The sequence below is a fragment of the Perna viridis genome, chromosome 9 (assembly GCF_037379345.1).
Source record: "Perna viridis isolate PV_CMFRI_1.1 ecotype Kerala chromosome 9, ASM3737934v1, whole genome shotgun sequence".
Taxonomy (NCBI): domain Eukaryota; kingdom Metazoa; phylum Mollusca; class Bivalvia; order Mytilida; family Mytilidae; genus Perna; species Perna viridis.
The window spans coordinates 3911057-3929469 of record NC_142453.1 but is presented as its reverse complement, the minus strand read 5'-3'; the positions used below and the strand labels follow the sequence as shown (position 1 = coordinate 3929469).

The 18413-nt window shown below is 33.6% G+C and overlaps 1 protein-coding gene across 2 annotated transcripts; it reads right to left on the bottom strand.

Annotated features, from left to right (window-relative positions):
* Positions 1–752: 752 nt before the first annotated feature.
* LOC148606170 (phosphatidylserine decarboxylase proenzyme, mitochondrial-like) lies at positions 753–18334 on the bottom strand. 2 transcript variants are annotated; one of them, XM_088545538.1, is made up of 6 exons: positions 18250–18334; positions 11319–11535; positions 5952–6188; positions 5058–5343; positions 4001–4161; positions 753–2191 (listed from the first exon to the last, which is right to left on the bottom strand). In XM_088545538.1, the coding sequence occupies exons 1-6, from the start codon at positions 18270–18272 to the stop codon at positions 1961–1963; spliced, it is 1155 nt and encodes a 384-aa protein (XP_088401664.1). In that variant the 5' UTR covers positions 18273–18334; the 3' UTR covers positions 753–1960. The 2 variants fall into 2 exon arrangements, with proteins under 2 accessions (XP_088401664.1, XP_088401663.1); XM_088545537.1 differs by lacking the exons at positions 11319–11535; positions 18250–18334 and adding an exon at positions 8269–8943.
* Positions 18335–18413: the final 79 nt, after the last annotated feature.

The window sequence follows — 18413 nt, the reverse complement described above, 5'->3', positions numbered from 1 at the left end:
ATAAGCTAGTGGAGTGATACGAAGTGAAACAGGGAACAGTTATTGGTCTGCGGAGGAGATTACTCATTGGTAGCCAGCTCATATTGGCCACATTATAAAAGTACAAAACCAATCATTTGGGGACTCTCAATCGAGAAAACATAGAGGAACATGTTAGATTAAAATAACTCTTTACCAGCTGTATTCATAGCCTTTAGCACATAGTACATATAAATGTGTTATTCTTGTCTGTGTTTTTTAGGCAAAAATCATATGAAAAATTTTGGCAGTAGTGTACATAAGTTCAGAGAAAATATTTCACAGAATTTATTTTGGCATTTTTGGACAGACTACTAAAATATGCAAAATTTTATGTTATACTACATTCCCTATTTAAAAAAATGATTTAAACAAGTTGCTTAATGTAATTAGATTAATTAATAGTACTTTAACATCCTATGGCAAATATTTCAGGACAAGAATGTTTGACCAGTTGCAACAGACCCTGCTTTGTGCTAGCTCCCAGAAGCAACAGCCAGCAGGTATACAGGTCACCAAACTCGTACCCATTATTCAGAATCCAAGCCAATTAGTCTACACTCTATCCCTTACATACCGTATGCTTGATGGAGAAGCATTGAATATCAGTGATTAGGGATCAAACCCACTAATTCCCACACTCAAGACAAGCGTGCTATCCATAAATACTGAGGGGGTCAGGTTATTAGAAGTTCAAGCTTCCTGGAAGAATAAATGAAATAAAAGAACACAAGTTGTATGTATATGATATATTCGAGGATGGCTGCACTCATTTTGTGAGATTCCATAATTTACAAAAGATAATTCATATTCAATTTTACAAAAATAAAACAAATTTAATACAAATAACAATATAAAATCTGTTCAATAGACAGTAGTAATCATTACAAAATAGTTGTTAAAACTGAACCCTAAACAAATTAGTTTGAAGCTTTCTAATTGGTTAGTTTACACCAGTTAAGCTTTCTGATTAGTTGGTTCACAAGTTTTGATACTTTGAATAACCTTAGTGCTTTACATTGCAATACTTTCAGATATTAACAGACAACAATTCAAATGTTCCTAAACTAAAATAATGTTTAAATTAATAATCTCCGTTTCTTTAGCACTGGGAAACAATTTAATTTCTCAAGCATTTGTAATCTGTGTAAATTAAATTAATGTTCATATTGGTAACAATTTTTAATAACTTCTCTGCTACTAGTTCTAGTTCTTTGCTAATGATTAAAGCCTGGGTATTACAGCAAATTTTCTATCAGTTATAAAAGAACTGTCAGATTATAAGGCACCTTGGTCAAATATTACCCAAAATTTAAAATTGGCAAAAAATGAGATGCAATGGCAGAGAAGTTATGATGACAACTCTTTTTCTCTATAATTGCCCTCTGGTGTATTTTCCCTCTTTTACTCGTGCACTTCCCCTTTCTCTTACAATCATCAAATTTTTTTCACACTCCTCTCACTTTCTCTCAAATCTATCACACCATTTTATCTGCCTCTCTCTCTGTCTTTGCAACCCCACTTAATATAATCCCTCCATCCTTCCCATTTAAATATTGACAATACAACTCCACATAAATTTCAGGAAATGTCAATGGAAAGAAGAGCATAAAATGCATTATCTTTACAAAACAATCTACTTGTATCAATAACATTAACAATTACCAGTAAATTTGATCTTGATGAAGATATAAACTGGAAAGATTTAAAACAATTCTTCATGACAAAGACAAGTTTTTTTTACCTATGATGTTTTTAACACAGGAAGCAGTCAGTAGTTATCTTTTAAATACTTTTGTGACAAAAAATTTGAATAGATTTATAGTATATAAAAACCATAATTCGTGTAAATGTTGGTTAAAAAGAATACAGGCCTCCATTTGCCTGTTTCTTATGTGGAATAGTACTAAAAAAAAGTTCCCATCTTTACACCATTGGTAAATTATAACAAATCCACATGCCTATTGAAACCAAGAGGTTGTCCATATAAAACTTTCTGTCCAGCTTGAACCTTAAACTGGAAGTTTCTTGGTGCTTCAAAAATGAGAACGATTGTCGAGCCAAGATTGAACTCTCCGAACATGTCTCCCTTTTGGATTGGTATTCCCATATCTTCTCCACCAATTAGACAACAATCACGTACATTACGACCTTTGGAGTTGGTTATTAATTCCTGTTAAAAGAAAATGAAAATAAAGATTAGGTCGTGCAACTGCATATTGATGCCAAGCATGTTTGAATATTAAGCTAAATTGCACATACCATATTTTCAGAAAATATTGTAATGTTTTTTATTATTGGGGAAAATGCAACTGACTCAAAAACTTAATAATCAAAACTATGACCATTCAAATTTTAAACTCTTCAAAATCTAAAAAAAAGTAAAAAAGCATTTTTTAGTCTGAAACTACAAAATGCACACAATAACAACTTCTGAATTAGCCTAAATACAACATATATGCAGCCATTTCACAAATGTAAATATACCAAATATCAATCTTACTCAGCAATCTGTTGAATAGCAGTTAAACTGTTAAATCTAAAAACCTAAGTTTAAGTACTGGTGGGAAATTTTCACGTACTGTAGTATTATGCAACCAAATTTGAGTATTAATATATTCAGAGACAAACTTTCATTTGCACTCTTACTGTTGAAAACAGTTTCTATGCAGCCTACTAAAAGATTTCTAATCAAACAAATTTTGGGATCAAGAAATGCATGAATCACTAATTCTGCCTAGTTTTAAGGCAGAGTTTTACTTAAATTTTAGGACTCTGCTTAGTAATGTCAAAGCTTACTTTCATGATATTCAAACTGTCATAGCCAACTGCTTGCTTAGTGAGATTCTGTTTCTCTACAAAATCTTGATAAAGCCTTTTTACAGCCATTAAGACCTACTGGTATATAACCTCGCATGGCAACCCAGTACCCTCCTTTTTAGTTTGGAATGTCAGAGAGTGAATTTATTACAGCAAGATGAAAACAAAACAATTACAATACATGATAGTGTTGTCAAAGACATTTTTCGTGCCTCCACAAAGTTTTTGTTTTTTGTTTTGTTTTGTTTTGTTTTGTTTTGTTTTGTTTTGTTTTTTTTTTGGGGGGGGGGTATACAGGAATTACCCCATCTGTCTGTCCACACTACTTCTATACTGCTACAGGGATGTTGATAAAATATTTATAGGAAGGTTGAGTATCATATGTAAATATGCATGAAAGAATATAATTATTGTTGGAGGACTCCAAAGGGAATTAATTAAAATTCAGGGTTTTACATAGTAAAACCCAGTAAACAAAACTCCTCTTAAACCGCTCAAGGGATTTGGATGTAAGTTTAAAGGAAGGTTGGTATCAGAGGTTGATTTGCATGAAGGACTGTAATTACTGTCGAGGGACTTCTAAGGGAGATAATCCAAATTAAGGGTTTTACATGTTGAAACCTTGTAAGTACGAATCCTCCTAAACCGTTCGAGGTAATTTCGTTGAAAGTTTGTAAGAAGGTTGGGTATCAGAGGTAGATGTGCATGAAGAAATATAATTACTGTTGGATTATGCCAAAAAATAATCCAAAAAGTGTTTTACAGCTAAGTCCAATTGAAGCAGGAGGTGTTTCTCTTTGTTAGCTTGCTCACAGTATTTCTAATTACTTCTTTGATGGTAATTGTAATATTTAAGTATTAAAATATTAGTCAAACTTGATAATAATGCATTCTGACCTTTCATTCAAACAATATGATATGCCAGGACTCCTCCGCTTTTTAAATGAAAAATTGGAAGGCAAAAGAAATTGAAAGGAAGCATCCTCCCATGATGTCAAACATAGACATTACCAAAATCCATCAAGATGTTTTTAGCTCTTGTATAAGTGTGGACAGACAGATAGAGGTACATTATACAATGTGCCATAAGGATAGTAATGGATGATAAAAACCCTGACATTAGAATTAGTAGTCATAAATGAATTTTTATTTATCTGCTCACCTGGTCACAGTAAATCTTGATGGAGCCAACATTAGTAGCTCCCACAGCTGTATAACTGAAGAAGCCATGTTTCCATTGTCCAGCATATACAACTCTCTCATTAAAATTAAATAGACCCTCGATCCATTGAGCAATACTAGGACTGACACTTAACAAGTCTCCTACAATAGCAAGATTGATTGAAAATTATCATACACAAGGATTTGTTTGATGCCAGTCTGAGAATACTAACTTCATCCATCTTAATTATCATAATTTGGTCAAAATAAAAGAATGCACAACTACTTCATACCAAAAAATGAAAATGAAAAAGTATAAGCCCAAATTTTGTTTTATAAGTTTTGACAAATCTTTACAGATAAGTTTATAATAAATAATTTCTGTCTTCAAGAAAATTGGTTTTTAGAAGTACATGTGTTTTTCTATGACCTTTTGATTTGTTTTTTTTTAGGAAGTATTCAGGGAAATGTCAGTAGATAATTTTCCTCTGATGGTCAAGTAGCCCAATTTATCAGTTCAAATCTACTTCAGGATAACCTAGGGATGAGATACTCATTTTAGTTTCTTTTCCTATGTGCATATTTAAATACATTAATTAAATGTGACATAGACCTGTATTTTATTACAGGTCTACTACTATGGTGACCTCAATTCAAAAGAATGGTGTGACTCTTTCATAGCAAAGAATGTCTAAAGCCTCATGTCAAGGCAAATTCAATATTTTCTACCAGTATTCTACAATCAGAATTAAGATTTAAAATATTTACCTCTCATTACAGCATACATGCAACTAATTAATCATCGTTAGCAAGCATGCTTAAAGTAAGCCAAAGATTGAAATTGTTCGCACAAAGAATTTTTATAGAAATAATAAAAGACTGGTCCTTATGAAATATTTTAAAAATTTTTTGAGGCAAAGATATAAAACTTATCAATGGGTCAAATTGTCAATTTTGGGAAAGCAGCAATCTTTTTTTCCAAATTACTTTGGGAACTGTTTGAGCAGATCCTGAAGTAAGGCAGAAAAGTCTCTTGGTATCATATTCTTCTAACTTACCAGGGAAATGTCTCCTATACAATACTTTCCAATCCGATGCAGAATGGAATCGATGGTAATCTCCAGGAGCTAAATAGATCACACAATGATAAAGTTCATGACCAGGTTTTAACTTCAGTTTTTGATAATATTCCTCATCAGAAAGATTGTTCACATCATCTAAATCCCCTCGCCATGTCTGGGGACCAAGGAACCCCTTCAATGAATAATTTACTCCCTTGACTTGTTCTAAGATCCCATTTTCACATATACCATAGTGGAGGATTCTTCCGTCAGCTGGGCTCGTCTGAAATAAGGTAGTGATTATCATTTATTATTATATATTTAAGAGTATCCTTTAAATAAATTATAAAACAAATTAACCCAGTATGTACTGCATTAGCAAAGTAAAGTTTGTCTGAAATGATGACAATAGGTAAGTTCCAGTAAAATATGCTTCAGCAAAAGATAAAATCTCATCATTTCAGTAAAACAAGTTTGAAGGTACAAAGTTGTACAATGTGAAAAAAAATTTCAGTGAATGAACTATTTAAATGGACTTACTTTAGCTAGCAATTAATTTTTATAATTCTGCAAACAATAAAAAAAAATGCAAGAATTAATGAAATGAAATAAGTCCCTATATTATGGAATACATGTACATGATTGAGAGAATGTAAGTAGTAAAATTAAATTGCCACAATAAAAGTTGAAAATAATTATCCCACAAAATTAATTAATTCCCACATATTTTAGGGTACCTCCTCGATTTACTGAAGGAATGACTACACCTTGCTGGGGTACCTCCTCGGTTTACTGAAGGAATGGCTACACCTCGCTAGGGTACCTCCTCGGTATACTGAAGGAATGGCTACATCTTGCTTCAATAACTTTAAAAAGTAATGATATAATTACCAGATCATGAGCTGTGTCTACAGTTCTAACTCCAGGTTTTAGTGTTCTCCTGAAAAATTCTCCAAGATTTTTATAGTTGTTTAAATCTGGATCTTCCGCCTCAGAGAGATTGCAGTCAAACATCCAGACATATAATCCTAGGAGAGGTTTCCTCAACATCATAGGTAGTTCTAAATCATTAAATTTTCCCCATGCTCTGGACATCATTTTGAGAGGCATTTTTCTATACAAAGTCACCTATAAAAACATAATAACAATCATTCAGCAAATTATAAATACTTCTAATTAGTACATTTGTACATGAAAGTCACTTATCTATTATACCCATTATACCCTGTGAAATGAACAGTCTTCATCAATAACATCCAGATATACTTGAGAGAGGGATAGAGTCATTAAACCCTATTTCAGGCTCACTAATATGAAGTTTTTTTTTCAGAAATGGTGATCAAAATATTATTTTACACTGTAGATTCTCAGTACAGAATATTTTAATGGAAGAGTGCACATTCTATATTTTTATGAAGCCAATCTACTGGTATGGCAACTTCTAAAAAGTTACTAAGGGAACCAAGATTTGAGCAAAGAATATGTTCCAAAGATACAATATAGACAGGAAGAACAGACACACACAACAAGGAACATGAAATAACCAAAAGAACACATAAAAAGAAAGAGAAGTAAAAACTGGAAGCATGGACCAGGTGCACAAGTAGGGTAAGCATGGAAGGTAAAAAAAAATTTTTTTTAAGGGAAATGCTCATAATGTACAGAATTGTTGTCTATAAGGTGATTGTTTCAACTATCCCCACATGTTTCAAATTACAAATCCGAATTTTACCCAGAAGAACAAATTGACACAGACAACTGATATGTAAAATATCCTTTTGTCTCATGTAAACACTCATTTCATACAAAACATGATTAGAAAACAACACGTTCAGGTATTTTCAGATGTTATACATGAAATATCCATTTTCATGCAGTTAAATTGACTAGAATCAGAATAATTAAATACAACCATTTTTTAACACTTTTAGATAAAAAATTTAAAGACTAGCAACCATTCCCCATATTATGATAATTAATTTTATTCATCAATTAAAGTTTAAGACATAAATTTTTGACTCACAAAAGAATGAAGTCTACCCTGAAAAAAAACAGAAAACCTATCTAGACCAAACCTGGAAAAACAGAAAACCTGCTTAATCCAAACCCTGAAAAAAAACAGAAAACCTGTCTAGACCAAACCCTGAAAAAAACAGAAAAGATGTCTAAACCAAACTCTGAAAATACAGAAGGCATGTCCAGACCAAACCCTGGAAAGAACAGAAAACATGTCTAGACCAAACCCTGGAAAAAACAGAAAATATGTCTAGACCAAACCCTGGAAAAACACAGAAAACCTGTCAAGACCAAACCCTGACAAAACAGAAAACCTATCTAGACCAAACCCTGAAAAAAACAGAAAAGATGTCTTAACCATACCCTGAAAAACAGAAGGCATGTCCAGACCAAACCCTTTTAAAAACAGAGAAAATGTCTACACTAGACACTTTTCTTTATCCCTCTGTGTCAATTTTTAAAGTAGCAGTTTTTCTCACAATCAGACAGAAGATGATTTATGCATGTCAAAAACCCATCAAATTCAGTTTAATTTCTTGTTCAGAAACAGATACTGATCACATAACCAGTCTTAGTTTTTCATATGGTTGTTGTGCTTTTAAGATAAAAAATACATAGATTGTACATGAAATTGGCACTTTGCAATAGTTATTGTTCTTCATTTGGTTTCCTTTAATTGATTATAGTAGGAGATGTATGTATGATTTTCTTAAAAGTGCAGCTCTAAATGCAGAAATGATTATCATCCTGTGAAAGTATAGCACATGTAGACCGAAAAAGCATTGTTTGTTTAGGGGGGGTTTCTTCACCATGAATCACTTTACCATTGACAGTGCCTGAACTTTATGTGGACTGGTATTTAAATGTATTTTGAACCTTAGTATACGGAAAACATGTCTAAACCAAATAAATTCTACAGTCAAAAATCATAATGGGTTTGGTTTCAATGGGTTTCACTGTGTCACTAGGACTATAAACATATAAACCCTAAACTTATCTCCTCTTCTGAAGCTTCTGGCAATAATAATATATTTTTATGTATAACTCCATAGGAGGAGGTGCTCTTATAGGGCACTGGGAACGTGGATGGCAGACAGACAGACCCCAAAAAATACTAACAACCCTTCCCCCTGTTCTTTCAATTCTTTTATCATTCTATTAAAAGCAATCATAGCAAACAGGTGTATCTTACCGTTTTGTTAAGATTGTGTTTATGTCTAAATCCTTTCCTTCTCTTGTGTTTCTTAACATAATCGTGATACAACATGAGTTCTTTTAGCTCTTTCGATGGAATACCCCATCGCAATCCAAAGAATTTAATCTGACGAGGATCCAGTTTGGACAGAGCATACCATAACTGTCTTCTAGAGAATTGATACAATTTTTTCAACAGTTTTTTAGTCATTGCTTGACGTCCAGAAATTAACAACACAAGCAGTATAGTACTGTACAATGTTACATTATACTGACTAAAGTCCGCAACACTCTGATCAGCTGATTTTGATGTTGGTGACATTGTTGACATTTTTAAATTGTTTGTTAATGATAGCACTTAAAAATTGACACAGAATATCTGATAAAGTTTAGATACAGATACTAGTACTTCTAGGGAAAGTACAAAAGTTCTCTGATAACCACCAATTTATCACTTGTCTCAAGTAACATGAGTCAGTCTTAAATCCTTCTAATATCTAATCAATATCCATGCATGCAGAATTTAGAAAATATTTCATCATGCACTCAAAATTGTTCTCACTTTAAGCCTAAATCAAAACTTTAAACTCATTTAAAGAAAATTTTGCTACATGATCCATGCAACTCAGGCATGATAAGAAAGTACTAAAACCATATCTTAAGGCTTATATAGACAGACAGAATACAATATTGATTTTAAGTTGAAAGTTCACCTGAGTTTAAAGGTCAATATATGTTGTCAGCCCATGTTACCAGTGGTGTGATTCAGATAGAGTATTTAGTATTCTATCAACATGTTGCATTGAGTGGAACTATATCATGGAGTTAAATATCTATTGAGAAAATTAATTCTGTTTATTTATTCATAATTCATTGTTATTATATAAATACTACTCCAAATAAGAATTATGTAAAAGTTATGATCTGAAATCAAAATCACTGTATTTACTTAGACAACATGTACAAATCTTATGATTAATAGTACCCAAATTTCTATTGTACATGTAATAGACGTTCATTGGAAAAGTTATACAGTCTCCCCTTTCTTTGAATACAGTGTTTTAACAATAAATTCATATTTAGGAGGAAAACTTGAAAAAAAAATAAAATAAATATATATGTATAATTTCATAACCCTTAGTTAAAAAATAAAATTTATCAAATTAGCAATATTAGTATATTTCTTTACTTTATTTTTAAATACAAAGCAAATTTTCAAAAGGGCAATATGAAAAATAGGTCGGATTTATTGATTGATTATTGATAAAGATCAATTGGGGTTATAATTTTGGCAGTTTTTATTATCATGTCTTAGAGATTTGAAGTTAGAAAAGAAGCACAGGACTTGGCCTTACAATAACTGGATCAATGTAAACTGTAAAACTTCCAAGGTTAATCCCTAATTGTGCTGTTTATTTCTCTTAGTGTACTTAAAAGTTCTGTTGTGTTGTCCATTATTTGTCCATTGCCCATCATAGAGCAACCATTTCTAGCGAGTTGGTGGTGGGGGGGTAGGATCAAATTTTGTGTCCTGGAATTTTTTTTAAGTTTTATTTTTTTTATCCATACAACATCATCCTGCCTTTCTATTTCAAATTTGATCTTACCCCCTCTAAAAAATTAAATGATTGCTCCCTTAGGTTTTTATTATTATGTCAACATATTTCCAATTGTTAGTACATTAGCTACAGCTACTACTTTCCCTATTACTGCTTTAAATTTTTCACCTGTAAAAATAAGTAGTCTGTATAAACATGACTCCTGTAACTGGAACAATTCCTTATCATTGTTATAAAACTTTTCTGAAGTATGAATTTAAATATACAGATATCATGCCCCAAAATTAAAGGTCACCACTCATTTTGACCCTGAAAGTCAAAATCTTGACCAGGTCTGACAAGGTGACATAAGGTGAAATATTTGTTGGACACAGGAGCATTGAAAATCTTGGTTCAAAATTAGAATTGATTTGTTTCAAATGTTACAAACAGAATTGGTCCCAACAAATAAGGTCCTATTTATAGTTTACTAAGGGACTTAATAACTTGTAAAACTCCTGCTTATCAAATCCAATATGTTTGTTTGCTTATATCAAGTTCAATTAAACTGAAGAACAATACAGCAAAGGGTTAGAAACTGGCTGCACATAGATATCATTCTTATTTAGAAACACTGAAACCTAAATACCATCCAATACAACACAATGCTATCAATGAACCAATCACCAAACTCTCAATGGACAGCAACATAGACACTGACAAAGACATACATGATTCAGGTAACAAGGGAACATCAATATAAGACTCAAAGACAGTTAAATGGACTAACACTGTACAGTTCACAAACTTTTAGAACTTTGTTGTTACTAAGGGTCATTAAAGTAGTGTTAAATTTGAAAAGTACTTCATAAGAGCAGGTGTCATTGTCAAGTTCAAAATCAAAGTTTGTACTCTTATGTAAGATAAGACAAACTCTATAATATAAAGCAGAATTACATCATAGTTGTCATGTGTAGATAAATGTGACTCTTAACAGTCTTTTGGAAATATTCCAGGCTGACGGATGTGACAGGCAAATCATTCTTGGATTAAACTTTTGTATTGTAATTGGGCCAAATAATTTTAATTCAGTAATGCTCATGTCTGTATTTGTAGGACAAAGAAATCAGTCAAAAGGTTTGAACATCCAATGTCCAAATCAAAATACAGTTTTCATATTTGTATTCTAGGTTGTAAACAAGTTAATATTTTCAAAAGCATGGTCTCCCTGCAGTAAGAGTAAGGTACATTGGTTGAAAAACTCATGGTCTGAAACCCAACAATGGTTCCACTGTCACTACTAGTAGTGAAGATGTAAGTGTCCATGGGTTCCAACAACAGGAACAATTTGCTCTTTCCATTATTTTTTTTATAATGAGACTAATTTATCCCAAAATATTTTTACTAAAAAATGAACAATTGGATGGACAGAATTTACAAACAAACAAAAAGATTACATGAACTATATGTCCCCACTCCTTACAAGGAAAGAAATGAAAAGAAAACATACCACACCATTCTTTACATTGATTGAGCGATCTTCTTCTGGTTGAAACTTTCTGAAGATGTAATATGAAGTTCCTCCAACTGTGACTGTTCCTAAAATAAGTGGCCCTCGTAACCTAGACCTGGACTTAGTCCTTTGTCCTGAATGCAATTGTGCTGTTGATGTCCAAGGATGACAACTTTGACATTTTGTGCAAACAGTCTTCAACTGTGTTCCAAATCTAAGTAAGAAAAGATATGCAACAAAAGTAAGATAGGTATCAGGAGTTTTGGGTTTTTCAGGTTATTAGTGATAAACCTTACTACACTTCATCCACCAAGTGACTCACAGTGTTGCAAGTTTTTTTAGTACTCCATTCCAAATCTTTTGGTAAGTGAAGAGCTCACTTCCTTTACCGATACATATAATTGAAAAAAAAAAACACACACAAATTTAGTAATGGTACTCAGTGGCAGATCCAGAAGGCAGTGCAGTGTGTAAAATTTACAAAAAATGGCAATATCCCATCACCCCACTTTTTCTGAGGAACAGACCAAACAGTTCCTGAATTGGGTATAATAATTATAAACTTCTGTGGCGTTTCAGGTAATACCTGTAACAAACTATATAAAACTCCTTTTGATATGTCATGCTAACAACCCTAGTGTGCTAGTGATTATTATCACAGGGATTGGATATGCACCTAGTGCAGGGGGAGTCGAAGACTCTACTACTGCCGCTGACTAACCTACTTGTAGGTGAAAAAGAAAGCCGAGTGCGTAAGTCTTTCTTGTCGGTACAAAGCCTCTACCAGTCTAAGACCTCTACAGTGCATCTCGGAGTATCAAGGACCCTAGAGATGCAGTGTGTAGGCCCATCGGCATGTGGATACGCCCTAGCACTCATCAACCTTGATCCAGCTATGGGTTAAATAGCATCACACTACTGCCTTGTAGAAGGCTTTGAACAGTCAAAGACTATGGGAGAAAACCCAGACAGAAAATCCGTAAAGATGGTACTCGTTAGCATGGTGATGCATCCATCTAAGGGAAGGATCCCCCTACAGAAAATCTACTGGTCCTCCAAGTTATGGGGGTTGAGCTTAGGGCTAACAACCCTAACTTGTAAAAAAAGATGTTACGGAAACAGCAACGAAGAAAAAATCTACAACTGTGGAAGAGAGCCCTCACCGCACCAACAGTGGAGCTTTAATGACTGTACGTAGAAAAAGCCAAGAGGAGCATACCAACATGACTAGGGAGGCCCTCAACATGGTAAAAACCAATACAAACATCGGATGTTGGAACGTGAGAACGATGTATGCAACAGGCAAGCTCGCACAGATAACAGCTGAGATGCAACGGTACAAACTACAAATTTTAGGTGTCAGTGAAAGTAGATGGACAGGATCTGGAAAGATAAAAACATTAGGCGAAACAGTACTATACTCAGGAAGAGAAGATGGGAAACATCAGGAGGGAGTAGCCATCATTCTAAAGAAAGGAGTAGACAGAACCCCGATGGAATGGAAACCAGTCAGCAACAGATTGATCATGGCTAGACTGAGGGGTAAACAAGTTAATATGACGCTACTTCAGTGCTATGCTCCAATAAATGATGCCAGCGATGAAGACAAAGATGCATTCTATGAGCAACTTCAACAAGAGTTAGATCAAACCCCACATCATGACATCAAAATAATCATGGGTGACCTGAATGCAAAAGTAGGCAATAACAACTTGAACTTTGAAAGAACTATGGGTACACATGGATGTGGTAGTATGAATGAAAATTAAGTGAAAAGTGAAAGATTAACTGACTTCTGCAACATCAACAACTATGTCATTGGAGGCATACTATTCCCTCATATGGATATCCACAAGTTAACGTGGTATTCACCAAACTTAAGAGACAGAAATCAAATTGACCACATCATGATAAATGGAATGTGGAGACGATCTTTGCTAGATGTAAGAGTCAAAAGAGGAGCTGATGTAGAAAGTGACCATCAACTTGTTACAGCAAATATCAGACTCAAGCTCAGCGCAGCTGGAAAGAAAGTTACAACCACTCGTTATGATACAGAAAAACTTAACATCTTGAAGGTAAAAAATGACTTTTCAATAACACTCAAGAATCGCTATGAAACGTTAAATATCTTGGAAGATTTTATGGATGATATTGATGAAAAATGAAACAAAATAACCAACATATATACAAAAACAAACGAGTGTTTAGGTTTGCGACAAAAGCAAAAACATAAGGACTGGATAACACCTGAAACTTGGAAAACAATAAATAATAGAAGAGAGATTAAAGCCAAAAGAGATAAGACCAAATCACCTCGGCTAAAAGAAAGACTCCAACAAGAATACAGCTCAATACAAAAAGAAGTTAAGAAACTAGTTCGAACAGACAAACGGAATTTTATGGAAGAGCTAGCAAATAATGCAGAAGAAGCAGCACAGAAAGGAGAACAGAGTAAATTATACAAAATTACAAGAACTATATGTGGGAAAAATAGATCATCTCCAAATTTACCTGTCAAAGACAAACAGGGTAACATATTAACCTCAGAAAGCGCTCAAGAAAAAAGGTGGACAGAACATTTTGAAGAGTTACTTAACAGGCCACCACCTTCTCAAGAACCGGAAATTAAAGATGCAGAAGTAGAGCTTGACATAGATATAGAACCACCAGAAATATCTGAAATCATAACAGCAATCAAAAGTCTGAAAAGTGGCAAAGCACCAGATAGTGATAATCTCAATGCAGAACTCTTTAAAAACGATCCATACCTATCCGCAAAAATTCTCCATCCCATCTTCCAAGATATCTGGAATAAGACCAAAGTACCAGATGAGTGGAACAAAGGAACCATCATAAAATTACCAAAGAAAGGGTCATTAAATGATTGTAATAACTGGCAAGGTATTACTTTGATTTCTATCCCAAGTAAGATACTAGCAAAAGTTGTCATCAAAAGAATTGCAAGATCTGTAGATGAACTATTGAGAAAAGAACAAGCTGGATTTAGGCCAGGTAGAGGCTGCATCGACCAAATTTTCACGCTACGCAATATTATTGAGCAGAGCACTGAATGGCAGAGACAACTCTATATTAACTTTATAGATTTTGAAAAAGCTTTTGATAGCATACATAGAGAAAGTTTATGGAAAATAATTAGATCATACGGAACACCACAACAACTTATAGACGTCATCAAAAGTTTCTACACGAACTTCAGATGCAGAGTCGGAAACAACAGCGACATGTATTTCAATGTAAAAACTGGAGTCCGTCAAGGCTGTGTTATGTCATCAACACTTTTCATCATAGCCATTGATTGGGTGATGCAACAAACAACGAAAGATACTCCAAGAGGCATCAGATGGAATACCTTCTCCATCTTGGAAGATCTAGACTTTGCCAATGACATAGCTTTGCTTTCTCACACCCACCAACACACACAAGAAAAGACCAAGAAACTTCAGAATTTTGCAGGACAAATTGGGCTAAACATCAACAAAAAGAAAACCGAGGCTATGATGTTGAATGTAAACACACCAACACCTATCAAACTGCACGAACAATGTCTACCTTTTACCAACAAATTCACATACCTCGGTAGTATAGTTACAACTGATGGAGGTGCGGAGAGCGACATCCACCTTCGACTCTCAAAAGCAAGAAGAGCATTTAATAGCTTGCAACCTGTCTGGAGATCAGGACAGTACACTATCCGCACCAAACTAAAATTGTATAACAGTTGTGTCTTGCCTATCCTGCTTTATGGGTCAGAGTGCTGGAGGATAACAGAGTTAGACCAACACAAACTCTCAACCTTTCACACCAGGAGTCTGAGGAGGATCCTAAGAATATTTTGGCCTCTTAAGATCAGTAATCAGGACCTCCTTAATAGATGCCAACAAGAAGACATGACCACCATCATTATGAAACGAAGATGGAAGTGGTTAGGACATGTCCTGCGAAAAGACCCAAAAGACAACACAAAAACAGCCCTATTCTGGACACCTGAGGGAAAACGCAGGAGAGGACACCCAAAGATCACCATTGAAGCAGAAGTCAAAGAACATAAGAAGACTTGGGGCACATTACAGAAACTTGCCAATGATAGACAAGAGTGGAGGAACTTCGTTGCTGCCCTACATGCCAGTGGTGTAAAGGGCAGTAAGTAAGTAAGCTAACAACCCTTATGCGAAGGCTATTTACAATTAATGCAGGAAAAAAATAACAGAAAAAAAGTCACAGGAAATAAGGTCACTGTTTATACATATATGGATTTTTTATGGAAATATCATCTGTAAATGATTTTAAGTTTTATTTATCATTTATTTTATATATTTAATACTGAAATTATAATTTTACATGATATTTGCAAAATGATGTCTGAAAAGTTGATAAAGAGTAATCAAATAAAAACAGTTTCAAAATAAACAGTTTTTGTTTTCAATTGGCAAGGAAGCCATTACACATTACATGTATTTAATAAAGGGGAGGCCACAACCACCAGGTCACAATATCCAGGGTCTGATCTGCATCGCGAAATTTGTTTTACAACAAAAAAATTGTCAATACTCACTGCAATGAAAATAATTATGAGAAAATAAGGCTACACTTGACGTGTGCATGAAACCATACCTTCCAGGTGGTAGGTTTTTATGAAAATGTTAATTTCAAGCACTGTAACATGTTAAATATTTTTCCTGTGACTTTATTCCTAGTAAATACAAAAATACAAATACAAATATTTTATTAGCTCTATTTTGGCCAATCTTAAAATTACATGAATTGAACATATTGAACATGTGTTATATATAATGTATAGTAGTTACAAATGTAGCTTACTGAATTGAAGTTATAAAGGGTTATGGAAATACAATTTATATATCAAATGATAAGACTTTTTTTTTTCCATGCAATCAGATAGGAAATTGGAAGACAACCTCAGTAATTTAGGATTTTTACTGTTTTACTGTTACTTAGTTTTTTTATAACATTAAACGTATCAAAGAGTAATCAAGGGAACCAAGATTATAGCGGTAATCAAAAGAATGTAATCCAGGGACAAAGACCAGACATGGAAAACAGACATACACAACAAAGAACATAAAGTAACTAAAATCATACATACAAAGTAACAAAAACAAATGAGCAACTCGGACTCCACTAAAAACTGGGAGCATGGACCAGGAGCACCAGTAGGGTAAGCGTCCTCTGTTTTTCTAGAAACACCCGCCAAGTTGTTCATAAAAAGTCAAGTCCAGGGTAAACAAATGAGGAAAGGGAAACTATGACCCATTGAATAAATCAGTTTTCATGGTGCAGATGGATACACCATAACGATCCACGAGTTCATGATGACGTCGAAGTTTTTATATAAAGAAGAAATTTTCAGTTTTAGTTCATCTCTTAGTGTGTTGTATAGATCACACTCAAAAAAGAAATGTTTGTCTTCAATGTTAATATGGCATACGGGGCATATTCTATTGTCATTTGGAATATTGAGGTGTCTTCCTCTCTCAATCATAACCTGATGAGAGCTAATTCTTATTTTGGATGTCATGGATCTCTCAGTCAGTTTAGACAAATCATCTATATAATTTGGTCTAGTTCCAGACCTATAAAGTTTTCTATAAAAAAAGAATTTTGAAGAATTATTGATATATAAATTTTGTTCTTGTAAATATTGATCTGATATTCTTTGTTTTAAATATTGTGACTTTTTTCTTGTGACCTTCTTTCCTGGGATTATTTTATACCAAAACTATGACCTTTTTTCCTGTTTACCTTACAATTACAGCATATATTGATAAGATTTAGACCATATAGCCAAGCCTTTCCCCAACCTACTCACCACTGATAGGCATGTTGTAGTCCTGATAAACATGACTCTCGCTGAGGCATTTTTAACGCTTTCTAGTCATCTTGGCCATAGAACGTTTCGGCCACAGTACTTTTCGGCCATGGTTTTCAATATGTATTCAATTAATATGTCATTGGTTAATTAACACTGGTTTCATTATGTAATACATTTATGATTGTCATCTTGTTTTGGGTGGTAAAGTAGTTTAATTACAGTTATAAAGTGTCCTTTGTTTTATGCAATCGTTGATATACAAACGGTAAATCTTTGTAAAGAATGATATGCGGAGTAAAGTAATATACCTCTTGCACATAATTTAAGAGGACGCTGAATGTTAATTTTAAAAGTTTTTTTGTTATGATTTCAAGGATTTTTACTGTAGACTGGGGCTGAAATTAGGCGAAACTGATTTCAGATATACGGTTTTCGGTACATTTAATAAACTGTATAATATTTAATTACAGGTCTATGCTATAGCATAACCAATGTTTTAGTGATCAAAGGGCAGGATTAATATACTATAATTTAAATAAGAACATTCAAATGTTCAAGTGTTTTAATCATCATGCATGTAAAGTGAATACAATAAATACAAAAAAAAACAAAAACAAAAACAAAAAAACACACAAACAGCACTTTTCTTTTTATGATTAATCCATTTATTTAATAAATTCTTATTTTATGCCCATTTTATTTTACTCAAATGAGTGTTTTATACAAATTGGTGTAACAATTAAAGCAGAGGACAATATTTTAAAATTTGTGGATGAAATATACTGTGGCCAAGATAACTATGGCAGAAGCGACTATGGCTGAGGTGGTAGTATGACCGAAACAACTTGTATCGTTTTTAACTGACTTTTTCATTTAAGCTACAGGAAGGAGATCAAGCAAAATAAAGCCAGCCTCCCGTCCCAAGTGGCATAATTATTCAGCCTAGCATATATGATTAATGGTAGATCTTAACTGTTGAAGCACTGTATAATCTGTTTATCTCAATGGGACTCACCTCTCAATCTCATTTAATCATGGAAACATTGACACAAGTGAACAAATAGTATATAATACCTCATTTTAGTGAAAATATTCATTTTGTCACCGTTTGCTCTATGGGACCATTCTAGACAGGGGAAAGAAACGTGTGCTATTCGTGTCAAAAGTAATAGATCGTCCCAACGGGCTCTTCTCCCATGCACTCATCGTTATATAACTAAGACAAATTACTTTGATTT

Bases quoted from the DNA above. Each gene is read 5' to 3' on its own strand.
- LOC148606170 (XM_088545537.1), bottom strand. From the start codon at position 8,601: ATGTCAACAATGTCACCAACATCAAAATCAGCTGATCAGAGTGTTGCG. The intron at 5,344-5,951 runs GTAATTATATCA...ACCTTATTTCAG, and splicing joins TAGACACAGCTCATGATCTG to ACGAGCCCAGCTGACGGAAG. The intron at 4,162-5,057 runs GTAAGTTAGAAG...TTGCTATTGTAG, and splicing joins GTATAGGAGACATTTCCCTG to GAGACTTGTTAAGTGTCAGT.